The sequence below is a fragment of the Choristoneura fumiferana genome, chromosome 4 (assembly GCF_025370935.1).
Source record: "Choristoneura fumiferana chromosome 4, NRCan_CFum_1, whole genome shotgun sequence".
In the NCBI taxonomy this organism is placed as follows: domain Eukaryota; kingdom Metazoa; phylum Arthropoda; class Insecta; order Lepidoptera; family Tortricidae; genus Choristoneura; species Choristoneura fumiferana.
The window spans coordinates 21,389,612-21,405,310 of record NC_133475.1 but is presented as its reverse complement, the minus strand read 5'-3'; the positions used below and the strand labels follow the sequence as shown (position 1 = coordinate 21,405,310).

General features: G+C 38.5%; 1 protein-coding gene across 5 annotated transcripts; it reads left to right on the top strand.

The window, feature by feature from the left end:
• The first annotated feature begins 283 nt into the window (after window positions 1-283).
• Window positions 284-13,342, top strand: LOC141427115 (IQ and AAA domain-containing protein 1-like). Of its 5 annotated transcripts, none has more exons than XM_074086351.1 (19): window positions 284-428; window positions 1,021-1,187; window positions 3,035-3,246; window positions 3,380-3,590; window positions 4,050-4,184; window positions 4,786-4,912; window positions 5,244-5,392; window positions 5,478-5,637; window positions 5,836-6,003; window positions 6,075-6,226; window positions 6,539-6,689; window positions 6,804-6,907; window positions 7,348-7,493; window positions 8,021-8,178; window positions 11,730-11,838; window positions 12,063-12,183; window positions 12,391-12,510; window positions 12,901-12,970; window positions 13,099-13,342. In XM_074086351.1, exons 1-19 carry the CDS (start codon window positions 345-347, stop codon window positions 13,261-13,263), a joined length of 2,709 nt encoding a protein of 902 aa, XP_073942452.1. In that variant the 5' UTR covers window positions 284-344; the 3' UTR covers window positions 13,264-13,342. The 5 variants fall into 5 exon arrangements, with proteins under 5 accessions (XP_073942452.1, XP_073942454.1, XP_073942453.1 ...); XM_074086353.1 differs by having other exon boundaries at window positions 4,801-4,912; window positions 13,099-13,341; XM_074086352.1 differs by having other exon boundaries at window positions 6,078-6,226; window positions 13,099-13,341.
• Window positions 13,343-15,699: the final 2,357 nt, after the last annotated feature.

Genomic DNA, 15,699 nt, shown 5'->3' with positions numbered 1-15,699 from the left:
ATATTTCGCCTGTCTTTTAGCCCACATTAGAAACCGATAGAGTGTTTTCTTCCAGGTGGACTGACGACATCGTGAGAGTTGCGAGAAACCGTTGGATGCAAGTGGCGAGTTGTCGTTCATTGTGGCGTTCTATCTAAGGGGGAGGCCTTTGTTCAGCAGTTCACAGACAGACAGCGGAGTCTCAGTAATAGGGTTCCGTTGGCACCCTTTGTGTACGAAACCCTAAAAAAATACCTATAAATACGATTATGACCACTATTAAGTCGCAACCACCTTGATTTTTTCGAGGCGCGTCATTAATTTTAATTAAATAAATTATGTAAAGTTGTTTTTCAAAATCAAACATGTCAAATGATTATTATTTTCACAAATGGAAAAGTGTGCTTCACCATTTGAAGACTTTGGCCCAATTGGATCAAGAATATCAGGTATTTCAAAGTCATGCAACGGTCACTAATTCACAAAATAATACAATAACTCTTTATTGCACACCAAAATATAGTAAGCAGTACAGAAAACACATGTATATACATAGAGATTTTCTAAGGTAAGCAATATTACATAGCACAAAGAAAACTCTATAAGAAGACAGTGTTTTATCTCGCTACAAGTAATACGAGCCAGTAGGCGTACTTTGTAGCTCGGCGACCTCTTTCATTCATGGCTTGTTCACTTAAGCGATGTTTAAGACTAAAATCATTTGAGTAGCAATACATCCTTAGAGGGATAAGTTCGCCTTTGTACAATATCTCAATGTTTTTCAGTTGTGTTTGTTATTTGTTTTGTATAACAGATGTAAGATTTTACATACATACATCGCGGGCCTTAAATAAGCCATCACATCATACAAAGTCCAATAGCCCCGTAATCTATACGTACTCGGATGATTTTATTGTGAAAACCCGGCTTAAAATTCAGTACACGTACGTAGGTTCCTTGAACAAAGGCCCGCTAACCAACAGATACGGATATTTTTCGTACATATATCGGACACTAACCTACGTTTATTTTTCAACAAAGAACACCAAGATTCATGACAAGAAGCGCTGTCAAGCAGTAGAGCGCCTGAGTGGAATGCTGGGAGCTTATATCAACATCTACAACGATGCTTTGGAATGCTCGCAACAGAACTTGCAGGTTCAGAAGAAGCAGAATATTGATGCTGTGGTCAAAGCTATTGTAGGCAGGTAAGTTAGTGAGTGATGACATGCCGCAAGGCAAAATATTGAGAGGTCTTCCAGGTAGACGGACGATCAGGTAAAGATGTGGGTAATACAAACAGTGGACGCACATGAAACTACCGTGATACTCACTTATAATAAAAGTCGCGCGAGCACAGCGGCGGCACGCAGTACGTGGGTTGCAGCACCCGCCGAGTCGCGTTGCTCCTAAGAGGAAGGGCTACGGATTAGCCCGAAACATGTCGAGCTGAACTCGATTGAAGACGTGAGTTATCTGGGTCAATATATTTAATAACAGTGGACGCGTTTTAGCTAGTAATTTTGATCATGATGCAGTAAATAATAGTTGTATCCTTTCAGACCCCGGCCAATACAATTGTGCGGGTCATAAGGTTGAACTTTTTTCGACTTCTAAGCGCTAGGAGCGAACGGGCTCAACGTCGCCATGATTGTGCGAGTTTCGGATCACACCCCCCAACCAAAATTTCGTGCCTTTGAGACGGCGGTACAAGTGCGAACTTGCCGAGTTCAGTGTACGGTCATGCTCCTGACTTTTACGAAGGTAAGTAAATTAAATCTGTTTTTTTCTTCCAGAGCGTACATTATTTGTTATTAGGTAAGAAAACTAGTGTTTTTTGTACGTGTTTGTGCTCATTTGGATACCATTGCTTATTTATTGCCGCTGACATGATGCAATGAACTTTTATGACACAATTGTGAGGGTAAGGGCCAAACTGTATTATGAATCACCAGACTGTTTTTTTGGATTTTCAGTGTTTAATCACAATAACAGGGCTTTGAATGATGCTGATATCACGGGCCTCCTAATGGTTCTAGTGATGATAGCAGTGAGGACGAGCAAGACGTTTTTTTACCCCCAAAAGAAATGTCCTCCTCATCATCGTCAGATGCAGCGGAAGCAGGCAGTAGTAGCGAAAGAGGATACTGCACCCCTGAGTTCTTTAAGATGGAACAAAGAAGATTCAACAGTAACTCCGTTCCAGAAGATACTCATCGTTTAATTGCACCCGTGAAATCGCCAGCAAGTACTTGAAAGGCATACTTTACCCCTACACATTTGAAAGAATTTGTGATGGCTACAATAAAAAAGTTGATATTGCAATAAAAACTTTATTTTGATAATGTTTTCTTTCGTTTTATTCCTTTTATTAATTCGCTAATTTACGCAAAGGATGGCTCCAGTCGAAACAATTGTGACACTCACAATTGTAACATAGGGGCCAAGTTAACACAATTGTGAAGAGTCACAATTGTGCGTTTGGTTGTTGGGCCCCATAGCACACGATCGTGGTGTCACAAAAAGTGTCAGTAAGAATAGAGGCCCTCGTTATGATACAATTGTTGGCGAAATAATTTTTCCATGATGGAGCCGGAAAATTCGGAAAATGACCCCGGATTCATCATCTACACCCCAATTTTACTCAAAGTCATTCTTTTTTGTATGCAAATTGTACTAGTTTATGTGCCGTTCTGAAAGGGTATAGTTGTGTGCCTTTTAATTAAAATACCACAAACACTACAAATACTTTTAGTTTGAAGAGATTTTTAATGAGGATTATGATTATGAAGTTAGTGACGTGACACACATGTTAATTGAGAGTTGAACTAATGGATCCGTGGCCAAAGATGTTGAAGTTATATAATATAACTGATTCAGGTCAGGTCTACTTCAGACTGCACTTTGATAGCCATGCTTCTCGCGTAGTCCTTCACTATGTTCACTAACATCACTATGTTTACAATACCTACAAATGTTAATAAATGAGTAACTCAATACACGTGTGCGTCATTTACTTATTCACCGTTAAACCTGTAAATTTTATTATTACCAGAATACTTGAACTTAAGCAACAACTGAGGAAGATAGAAGGATGTCAAGTCCAGTTTCTAAGCCAAGGGCTGATCCAACACAAATTAACGACTGACGATGCTGAATTTCAAGATATACCATTCAAAGTAGAAAGAGAAGATTATGTTAATGCTATGATTTTGGAAGCCTTTAGTAAAGCAAAAGAGAAGTTAAAAGAAAAAGGATTGGAACTAAGTAAGAATTTAAATGTTGCTGTAGACACAACAAAATAGTATATTTTCTAACTTAAGTTGCTATAATTTAATAAAACAGCGGCAATATTTTTAAATATTTAATGTTTGTACTGAAAAATTAAATGAAATTTAAGTGCAAAAGGAAGAACAAAAACACCAATTATTGGAAGAAGAGAATGTGGTTAATTGGTGGGAAGAGGAAGTGGTGGAAGAAGTAGAAGAAGTAAGAGGATTACCTCTTACTTCTAAGTTTACAAAAATATATGAAGTGTCCGAAGTAGTGTCTGAAGAAACACTGTTTATGAGGAAAATGTTGGCTTTAATACAGGCCCATGAGAGATCTCGGTAAGATTATAAAAAAAATGATAATAATTTTAGTAACTTCTTACAGCATAGCATGCTATTTAATCTGAAAATGGAAGAAACTTTTGCATTGAGCCTTTCCAGTTAATATTAAATGGATTAGAAATTTAATTGACCTTTAATTTAACTGAACCAATTTCCCGAAGCAAGAACTAGGAATAATTAAAGTAGACGTCCGAGTGCTGGTCACTGTCGCAGTAGTTACCATATTTAATTTTATGTCATTAGCAATAGAGGTAGCAGCAGGGTGTCATCTATTGGACATTAGATATCAAAAACTGGGCCATTTAACTAATATTTTATTCAAATGTGATTGAGGTCGGCAATGTTCACTTAAATACATTAAAAATAATTACTTTATTGATTAGGCGATACAATGAACAAATATCAATGAACAGAATGGAAGTAGTAGCTACTTATTTTGTTATTTATGAATTTTAGACAAGTGACGCTACGGCAAACCTCAAAGAAGCAAAGAAGGGAGATCTGGGTGAAAGAGTTAGAAGGTACTCTTCATCCTCAACCTCGAATTGACCTCAAAGTGCGAGCAGCAGAACTAATTCAAAAGATAGCCAGGTAAGTCGAAAGTTTTAATTTATTTTAAAGTGAGATATAATAGTATATTATTGTCGTGGCCTGGAAGTAGGCAATTGCTGGCTGAGTACGAGTATTAAACGGACGAGCTTGCGAGTCCGTTTAACTAATACGAAGCCAGCAATTGCTATTCCAGCCGAGACTAATATAAAGCTTTCTCAAATGGTGAATAATTCTGAAATAGAATAAACTTTTTCTCAAAATATATTATATAAATTTAATTTTATTCCAATATTTTTCTATGCTTTCCCGCCTTTTCATTAAAAATAAACTGCAGGTGTATTTTTCCACCGAAAACACCACAAGCTATTTCAGACCCAATAGAAAAAAGCCGGAGTTCCAACAAAATATCTGATACCGGCCATTAGACTTGCTGTATACGACTTGTGCCAACACACTAACTTTAAAAAAAAATGTGACTTGATTGCAGGCGCGCTAATTCATTATTGTCGAGCTAGCGCGCCTGCAATCTTTTTAACTTTTAATTTTTCGCTGACCATAAACTATGCACTTCACCTTCTGATATGTAAAGAATAATGACAACTTTTACGGACATTTTTGAGAAAATATTCAAGTTCAATAGACTGGATAATTACAGAGCTTACATGGAATTCAAACGTAAAAAGCTTAAAGAATGCCGAACTGACGAGGTTCTGGGGATTAGGATGTGCAAAGAAACGAGTTATGATGCCCGGGTTAAAGCTGACGAGGTAGAGTAACATTAATTGTCCCCATGGATTAACGAGTAAGTAATCATACAAATCTGTAAGTTGGGAAACTTTCGAAAGAATTGCATTAAAGCTAAAATTCGGCAAAACCTTCGATACGTAATATAAAACAAACAACCATGAACGAGTAGGACGGACATTTAGCCATAGCAAATATTAATGGCGAATAATTAAATTCTGTGACAGTTTCTCTGATTTCTTAACATGAATACTCTATCAAAACTTATTATTTTTGCACCAAATTAACAGTCGTGAATTGGAAAGACGTTATGAAGAATTTAAAAGGTAAGATCTTATTTCATTTATTATTCAGATAAAAGAACATCGTCATGAACTGTTTAAACAATTTGATCGTGACTGGAAAGAACAGTGTGCTGAAATCAAAGAGAATTTCATGAAGCGCAAACGCGATGAAATAAGTGAAGACTATCGGGATAACCTAAGAGATTGGTTTTATGAATGGTAAAGAAAAAAAATAACGAAGATATAAAGTATCACTTTGTATATGAAATGCGATAATATTGATTTTTTAATATTAATAATGCAGGTACACAAAAATTAAGTTTTTTCACGACATCCCAAATGAAAGTAAAGGTGGTTCAGCTGTCATATTACGCGCTGAAATACCTGAACCCCATGAATGGCTCGAGCAGTATGAAGCATATTTGGAAGACCAGAAAAAAAACAAAAATAAGTCCCCTCAACAGGTAAAAATATAACTATCTATAATTATTACAAATCGTAAGGAACAACGTAACGATAATACCTATCATTTAATTACTACATAAATATAATCTACCTAATGATGGAGAAAAGCTTCATAAAAACCATTATAGGTAAGTTTCATTTCCCGTAACCTAACCATTTCCGATGCTTGGCTAAAAGCTAAATTTAATGCATTGTAGATAAAATTTGAAAAAATGGAAGCAAAAAAGGAACAAATGAGAGCGAAAAAAGAACAGCAAATGAAAAAGAAAATGGAAGAACAACTTATGAAGAAAATAATGAAAAACCCAAATATGCATCCAGGCTATGATTACCCCGAATCAAAGAAGACCCATAATATTCTACAAGTAAATGACGAAATTGTTTAAATCATTTTAGAATCAGAATTTTATATCATATAAATTATTAAATTATTAAGCAGGCATTGGATCATTACCACACCGGATGGGATGAACTAGACGCTGGTGAAACTGTAGAAGTAAAAGAAAGAAATATAAAGGAGTTGGATGCAGAAAATATGTATATGGAGGTTAAATTGGAAATCATACCAGAAGTCGACGTAGAAATGAAGTAATTTCACGTATATACTTAATACTCGATAAACTACCTCCAAAATTTTTACAGATACTACCTTATCAGTAGTTTCGACTCGAGAATTCGCTTCTAATTTATATCTAATCATCATCCAGAAGACGTCCACTGTTTGACAAAGGATTCTCCCATGGAACGCCACAGTGAACAACAACTCGTCAATTGGATCCACCGGTTGCCCGCAATTTATCTACCTAGGTCACACAGTTGGACGTTTTTCGGCTGACAATTATAATGATGATGAAGATGTACATATATGACGATAAAAAATGTAGTGTCTGTTTGTTACAGACAAGAACTAAAGAAATTAAAAATTGCTTTGAAAAAAGACTATGTAAGAGAAGGAGAAACAATGCCTGAAGGAATAAAAGAGAAACAGCGTGTTAAAAAGAAGAAACGACTTAAGGTTACAGTGAGCGAGCTTATAGCCGAAAAGATGGAGGTAAGATGCCTTTAACAAAATCAATACTCTTTTACATATACCTACCTACTGATATCAAAGGTTTCCTATATTTATCGATGTTAGTTTTGAACTAACTTATTGTTTCTTTAAAAGCATTTGGCTGAAATGGATATATTCAAAGAATATCCTAAAACTAAGATTGAAGATTTTAAAGGAGACCACAATTTTGCTGGAGATGGATTTCGATGTTCTGACGTGTGAGTGAATTTATTTGTATTATATAGTATATTATATTAGATCTAGTAGTTCCAGTTGAAATTCCAGGATTTTACAAAATTCCCCTGGGAATTCCCAAAATTGACATAGTGGTCTTTATTGACGTTGTACTAAGAACAACTGTCCAATCATGACTCTAAATCCAGTGTTTGAAATTTCAAGATTTTATCCCTATCCCGTTGGGGATTGGGTATCCTCTATGGGGGAGTCTTGTGTCCAACAATGGATGTCTTACGGCTGATATAACGATGATGACGAGTTTGCAAAAGAGAGAATGCAAAAAGATAATTTACTAAATGCCTCAGCGTTTTTAGCTGCTTTCCCCTACACGCGCAAAGAGTGAACTCTATAGATATCTATATAAAATACTTCCTCTACTTCACTCTGACCTACTAACACTTTCGTTCTCCGTCCTTCCCAGTCCAGCATGGCCATTTGCAGGAGAAATAAGAAGCCTCTGGTGGGACCGATGTCGTGAACTCATCCACGGCTCTCACAAAATATTGATTGTGGGGCCTCGGGGCTGTGGAAGGACCAAGTTGGTTCACGCCATGGCTACTACCAATGGTAAAATTCATCCCCTACCTCATCAAATATGATAAGTATGCCTTTACCAAATTACTCGTGTGACTTTCCTGAACAGAGAGTCAGGGGAACGAGGGCTAGATGCTTTAGAAGAATAAAGCGGCCAAGAACGTGTCAGAGACACTCAGGGTTCCATAGCCGTTACGAAAAAATAAGGTATATGATGCTGAGCCAGTGTCCGATTTACAACCGCAATGACACATACATATCTTACTACCTATCTATGCCGTCAAACATACTTAATGATATTGTTGTGTCTTGTATAGTGTTGTCTATTGCTGTGTTGTGAATAAATATATTTCTTTCTTTATTCTTTCCTTCTTTTCTTTATATAAGTTAGGCCGCAAGCAACCTTACACATAATAATCTTCCTTAAAAATTTGACATATTTACTACCATCATATATTTTTTCAAAATTTTAAACCGACAGTTTAGCTTTTAGAGGGGGACACTCGGTGTTAACAAAAATTTCACTGAACTTTTGGTCCTCTAGATACTCGTCTCCACAGATGCCGTCCTCTTCGAGCTGGACCCTCAACACTTGAGCGAGTTTACTCCGGAACAGGTGCAGCACGCGGCCGCCGCGGTCGCAAGCTGCGCCCGCGCCGCCCAGCCCGCCGTGATTTACCTCAAGCATGCGCACCTTCTCTATTATAAGAGGAATAAGGTGCGATCAAAACAGCCGTGATGGCCTAGTGGTTCGACCTATGGCCTCTCAAGCAGAGGATCGTGGATTTAACCTCTGAGTTGCCTTATGTGCCAAATTATAATAATATTTTAACCTCATGAGCCCTCGCGTACTTTATAAAGGACCAATTAACACTAAGAAACGGCCGAATGTACTTCATAAAGTACAAATTGTTCTTTGAATAAAGAATTTTGAAATAATATTCAAAATAACATGCTGGTGAACCACGTCAAGGTCTTAAGTACTACGGTCTTTTAAAAAAAGTTAGGACTCAGGAGGTTAAAACCTTGAGTTTAACAGTAAAGGGAAAATCTGCACCTGCGAAGACATTTAATGGTGTGAAGTTCCCAATCTGCGCTAAGCCCGCGTGGGAACTACAGTCCAAGCTCTCTCATTCTGTGAGGTGGCTTGTGCCCAACGGTGTGTCGTATATAGGCTGGGATAATGACGATAGATATGAAGATGTGATGATCCCTTCAACTAAAAGCTAACCACGCACGCTTGATTTTTCGAAATGGAAATCAACCCAGAAGTTTACAAGTAGGGGAGGAGGGGGGTAACACCGGGTAGTTAAGAAAAAGAAGCATAATTAATTATAACACTAAGATATATTTCAATAATATCTAATATCAAAGTCAACTAGTAATTGACTATCATTTGGCACGAACTTATCGCGATCAAGTTATTACTTAAGAGATCAATCAACATTTGCTTAAATTTAGTAAATCCGATATCACCCCTTGTGTAAGGGTATAACCAGATACCATAATTTTAATGGTGGGGTGAAAACAGATGCTAATTATTTACAGTCAACACATACGAAAACAATAATTCCTGTGAAGTACACCCGGTGCAACCTTCGTGGCACATTTCAGACAACCGTATATTGAATCCAGGCATCCGTATATTTTGTACGACTATATGTTTCATCACAAATAAGACATTCTGTATCATCCTCATTTACATTCTCTTTGTTTCTGATTGTGTGTATTTTAAAAGCTTTTGATTTTTTTCCTCTTCCTTTTCCTTGAGTGAAGGTGTTTGTGGTTAGTTTTAATCTGTATAATTAGATATAATGACCCGGATAACTCACGTCTTAAATCGAGTTTAGCTCGACATGTTTCGGGCTAATCCGTAGCCCTTCGTCTTCGGAGCAACGCGACTCAGCGGCTGCTGCAACACGCGCACTGCGCGCCGCCGCTCTGCTCGCGCGACTACCCGACGAAACTGACAACCGGCACACAACTACCCGCGTTTTCATCATCATTACAAACTGTCAAATGTAGGGTAGCACACAACACTAACAATATCGCTCTGTAAAGGTACGATCACACACACCGATGACGCAGCACGAGTATTTAACACCGTTTCCACTCGGAGGTACCGTCCAACCACAATCCCGGTTGAATTCGGCCGACGACCGAACCAAAACGGACGGGGGGGGTAGTTGTAATGATGATGAAAACGCGGGTAGTTGTGTGCCGGTGTCAGTTTCGTCGGGTAGTCGCGCGAGCAGAGCGGCGGCGCGCAGTGCGCGTGTTGCAGCAGCCGCTGAGTCGCGTTGCTCCGAAGACGAAGGGCTACGGATTAGCCCGAAACATGTCGAGCTAAACTCGATTTAAGACGTGAGTTATCCGGGTCATTATATTTAATATGAGTGAGTCTCACGGTAGTTTCATGTTCAAAACTGTATAATTAGTTTTGTAAGAAGACTCGCAGTTAATATGTCAGTTTTAACCCGGCAAGATGATGGCTTCCTATTTCTCTCCAGTGTGAGGAATGGACATTATATCTTTTGGTGTGACAATAAATTCATCTTTGATGTTTAGAACAAGACGGCTGAGTGATGGTGTTTGTGCCTAGCTAGAGTCGTTTAATCGATCAGATCCTGCGTTTGACCAGTAAAAGATGATGATCCCTGTTGCTCGCATACCATTTCTATGCTTGACGTAATTTCGCGGCATTTTTAAACTCATCTGTTACAAGGAAATATTAAGGAATTTAAAATTGGTAATATAATAAATGACGGGGGAAACCGGATACCTGATTTCACCCGTCTGCTTCTATCCAATGGCCTTGATTTTGCAAATGGAAAAAATAACGCAATAGTTTCACGGTCGAATTAAAAAATAAAATTATAAATTATTACTCAAATAGTCACTATTTCGACTTAAAATCATTATCATGCATATTATTAAACTGATAGTGATTTGATACGAGATGAAATAAGTAGAAATATTACATCAATAACCTTTGTTTACTTTTTTTCTCAACGGCAACGCAACACGACGTACTTCGCCGACTGCCATTTGCACGCACACTAAGCGGCCTCTGCCCGTGTTGTCTAACGTCTCTTAGCGAGACAGCGATAGCAGAAATGTGAAATAGCAAGCTATCTGCTTTTACCCGCTATCCGATTTCACCCCCCCTTCCCCTATACAACCAACACATAAACAAATGTATAATACGATTAACACTATGCAGGTATAAGGCTCATACTAACAAATATCATGGATTTTTAGGATCTGAAATTAATCTTTTAAAAATTATTTATTTTTTTAGTAAATGTGGCAACGGAATTCATAGAAATCATTTCGGAAGTCGGTCGCTTAATCGATATCCGCGCAAAGTTCTGTGGCCTACGCGCTCGCGATTGCATTCACTACCTCGTTCTACCTTCATCTCATACTGTATCACAGAAAACACTGGTAAAAGCGATTGCGATTCCGAGTGCGTTAGACAATAAAGTCTCTGTAATACAGAATGTAGCTTTTCGGACTAAAGCTAGAAACACACAGACGCCGGAGGCGGGGCGGTGCGGCGCGGCGCGAAGGCGGTGCCGGTTGTAATATTCGAGCTAACATGAGAGAGGGCACACAGAATACCGCGCCACGCTTATTTCCCGCGCGGATTCTGTGTGCCCTCTTTCATGTCAGCTCGAATATTTTACAACCGGTAACGCTTCCGCGCCGAGCCGCCCCGCCCCGCCACCGCTCTGTGTTTCAAGTTTTAGTGTTAGCTCTATTTTAAACAAAAAGCAGAAGAAACATGAAAGCAGAATAAATGCAGTTGAGATGAGAGCGTTAAGAAGTATGATAGGAGTTAAACTGAGTGACAGGATAAGAAATAGTGAGATAAGGAAACGTTGTGGTCTGAAAGAAGATGTAGTGACAAAAAATTGAGAAAGGTATGCTGAGATGGTTTGCCATGTCGAGAGAATGAATGCAGAACGATTGACGAAAAAAGTGTATGAGGCGAGTGTGAATGAAAGTGTTGGAAGGGGTAGACCTAGGCGGACGTTTCGAGACCAAATCAGGGACGTCTTGACAAAAGGCCAGGTCAAGAGTACCCTAAACCGAAGAGCATGTATGAAGGGAATAATGACAGTGGACGAAGCGAGACAAGTATGTAAGGATCGTAGCAAGTGGAAAGAAGTGGTCTCTGCCTACCCCTACGGGAAAGAGGCGTGATTATATGTATGTATGTATGTCTATTTTTAAAATCAGAATTATTTTGATGTATTTTTACAGGCACCTCCTGGAGAAGAATTAAATGCGGATATTTCTGATCTTATTCGGCGCTACATAACCAAAAAAATAATTAAAAGAATACAGAAATCGGACAATGTAACTATAATCGGTAGGTACAAAAATTTCACAAATTCAACCTATAGGATTCCAAGCTATCTAAATATAAGTTGTTAAAAAATGAATATACTGAAAACCTTAGACTTCCCATCAGTAATTTTTTATTTGAAGTTTATATTGTATTATTTATCTTCTAATACCTAAATAATTAAATATTCATTGTGTTTTGCTAAGTCAGTAGTTCTACTACTCATCTCACCATTATTATTACCAAAGCAACTTGTTCGAACCCCTGGCTGATGAAGAACACACTTCTGAAGCAGTTCCCAGAAGTCATTCTCATACCGGACTCATCATATTCCGTGGTCATGCAACTCGTCCACTCCTGGGTTACCACGTACGTATTTGGTTGCCTACTCAGTGTAGTTACTCAGTGATTAGTATGAATAAGACTGTGGAACGGCAAGTGGTGGAAGCGGCCTGCATCCACTGTGAACCCGCGAGTGCTACGCTGCACTTGCTGATCCGCCGTCTCTATTACAGAACTTTTCTGCCCTAACGGCCATCCGTTCTCCATATTAAGGTTTTATATTGTGCATTACAGTAACCACTCGATCCCCCGGGACTTCGACGTCCACAGCTTAGCGCGCATACTGCGAGGCTACGGTTACTCCGCCATCCAGGCTGCTCTGCAGCATTTCCTGGAGCCTGAGCAAGTTGTCAAGTAAGGATTCGTAGACATTATTGACTCAGTGCCTCTCATTTCTACTGTGTTGGTCAAAAAGAGACGGATGATCTGGGTCATTCGAGCGTTTACTCCGTATGATTTTCGTGGATATTTACATAGTTCAAGAGTCTGTTACAGTTTCCAGATATCTAGTTAAAAAATGTGACCACGAAAATCGAATTGAAAGGTCTCTTATGAAAGCCGCAATGGTAAGGCGTTTACCTAGTTAAATATTGTGGTCCTGTTTCACCACCATATGTCATAAAGTCAAAAAGACTGTGAAATGGAAAAACTTTTCTCCCTTTAAGCTTATATCAGGGACCAAAAAGCAAAGATTGATGGAATTTCTTAGTACATCTTCTTACTCTTAAGTATCTCTTGTTTAAGGATTGCAGTCAATGGTCTGAGTGCAATGGAAATATTGAATTACGTGCTACAAACCGAAGTAGAAAAAAATGTAAGTTAATTAACATGACGACAGTCCAAAGAAAAATTTATATGCTACTTGCAATCAATTCAGGTGTTACATTTCAATAGAACCGATTTAATACAAATGCACTCTTAAATTTGTTCTACAATCGGCAGGACTATGAAAAATACGTAAAATGGTATTCGGATAACACAGTCTGGGGTAAGAAAGAGAAGAAGCAGTTGGAAGAAGCACGTGAGTTCAAAGCGGTGGCCGAGAAGTATGCGGAGAAAAAGAAGAAGAAAAAAACAACGGCACCCAGCGAAGTCAGCACAACCTAAAGTAACCAGCGTATGAATACCTAACGATATCAATAAAATATTAGATAAAAATGAGAAATATTTATTTCGGACAATATTGTCCGCTGTGGTTGTCCACCATCTGACTGCTTAAAGAATACTTTAAATAAAAACTAAAATAAAATAGACAGGGAAAACTAGTTTAGTACTCTAGAACTCTGTTAAACTAAGTAACTTATCGAGAGTCAGGACACATTCAAAAATCATAATCAGTTGAAAAAAAATTGTTAATTAGTTTTAAATTATCTACAGTCGGTACCATATAGGAATGGATAGAAGGAACATAACAATACATATTTTATTAATCTACTTACAAAATAAATAAAATTATGACTTCATCTTATCACTTCTGAAATAAGGAGGTATTATTCACATAAAATGTTTAGAACCCCTGCTTCTGTGACCTTCTAGAGTCCAATGTTATCTGGCATAGATTATAACTTAAGCATATTTATTATGTATACCAAATTTCAAGACAATCTGATTACTGGAATTGGGTTCAATTAGAGTTCTAAAATTTACTTAAATTTAATTACACAGCAAGTTGATTAGTTACTATGGTAAATGTACCCTCCTTACTTTCCTAATCGCCAATAATTTTATAAACAACAAAATCCATTTGGTTAGCGCAGACGGCAGAAAAACCACATGTAAGTACCTACTCAGCACCCTTTTCAATTTTCAACCATGGACATAATCACAATGTACTTATTTATAAGAAGTTACGGACCATAAATATAAACAACTTTTTACGACCAGCAGATAAGCTGACAAAATTGCCTCAAATGGCCTCAATGCAAATAATCGTAAGTGTCCAACCCCTGTCCTGGGGGGGAGTATTAGGGAGGGGGTCCCAGCGATTTTTATCAGCGACCGAGCGCGGATCCGCTGACGCAGCGATTTTATTTCTTTATTGCGGAAAAATGCTAACTTTCCACTGGTTGGGTTAGCGTAGAGTGACCACGCTTGATAACTTGGTTAAATGTCAAGTCGCAGGCAGTTTAAGAATTGCGAAACTGAAGTGGCAGTGGGCGGGGCACATTGCTCGCAGGACTGATGGCCGATGGGGTCAGAAGGTTCTCGAATGACGTCCGCGGATCGGGACCTGTTAGGTCTCCGACAAGATGGAGCGACGACCTGGTTAGGATCGCAGGATCGCGGTGGATGCAGAAAGCACAAGACCGGTCTGAGTGGTAGAGCCTTGGGGGAGGCCTTTGTCCAGCAGTGGACGTCTTTCGGCTGACATGATGATGATGAGGCCATATTCTCTAACATTACACAATTGTAATCACAATCGTTTTCACCACTTCTTTCTGTCACACGATATGAGACGAGGGTAGAAAGCGGTGGACCCTTTTCTTGGTCTTGTATCTTATAAGCAGTGGCGTAGGTAGGTCTGGGCGAAGTGCGCCCTCGCCCACGGCCTCGCACTTTAAATTGCCTCGCGAGGCCACTTTAAATGCCATGCCACCAGACTTAAAATCTCCGTTTATTTATAAATTAAATAAAAATCTACAATAGCATGTTTGGTAAGATAGATTTATTGGATAGATCTTAGGGACGATATAAAAGGGGCCTCGCTGATATGACTTCGCCCACGTCTACATTAATCCACACACGTCACTGCTTATAAGATACATCATTTTAGTTCATCTTTTTGTTTTGTTTTTTAGTTAAGGCTCAATAGGAGCTTCCTTTAACATACTAAGAAAAAATCCTCTTGCTGAGCAACTCGTCCTCTATCTGGGGTGACCTGTTTAAGCCATCTGAGGCTAACAGCAACATTCTATCCGAAAAAATAAATGTCATGAAGTCATGAAATTTGGTGCGATTATTTAATATACAACGTAAATGAATTTCAGGATGTCATTTTGGGAAATTTAGTAAATTCCCGGAAATCTTTTCTAAAACTGATTGAAGACTAAGGTTTTCCTGTGGCTTAGCACGTTGAATTTCTGGATTAACTTCGGGTTGGACAGTTTAAGAAAAGATCCCGCATCTGTTTCCTCGTATCATGGCCACCGCACCACCCCCTTTTAATATTCAGGGCTGGTCGAAATTAATTCGGTACGTTTAAATATTGCGCGCGGTAATAGCCGTTCGGCCACCTCTCGTTAAGTGCTGTTTACCTTCCCTTGGCTTTGGAGTATTGAACAGCTGTCCGAGCCGCAGGCGAGTGTAATTTTATTACTCAAAAGCTACTAGTTGAAATTAAAATAGGGAGATGGTTAAACACGGAGTAGGCATCTGTTTGTTTTGGTCTATGCACCTTAGCTTGGTAACAATGAGCTAAAAATAGTAATAGTTAGTTGACCTATTTGTTATGTAAGGCTGAAAAGTTATTGTTGGCGGGAGTGTTTTTAGTGTTGGTCAAAGCATCAAGTTAATTTTAGCAAAAATTAGGTGTAATTTATTTAA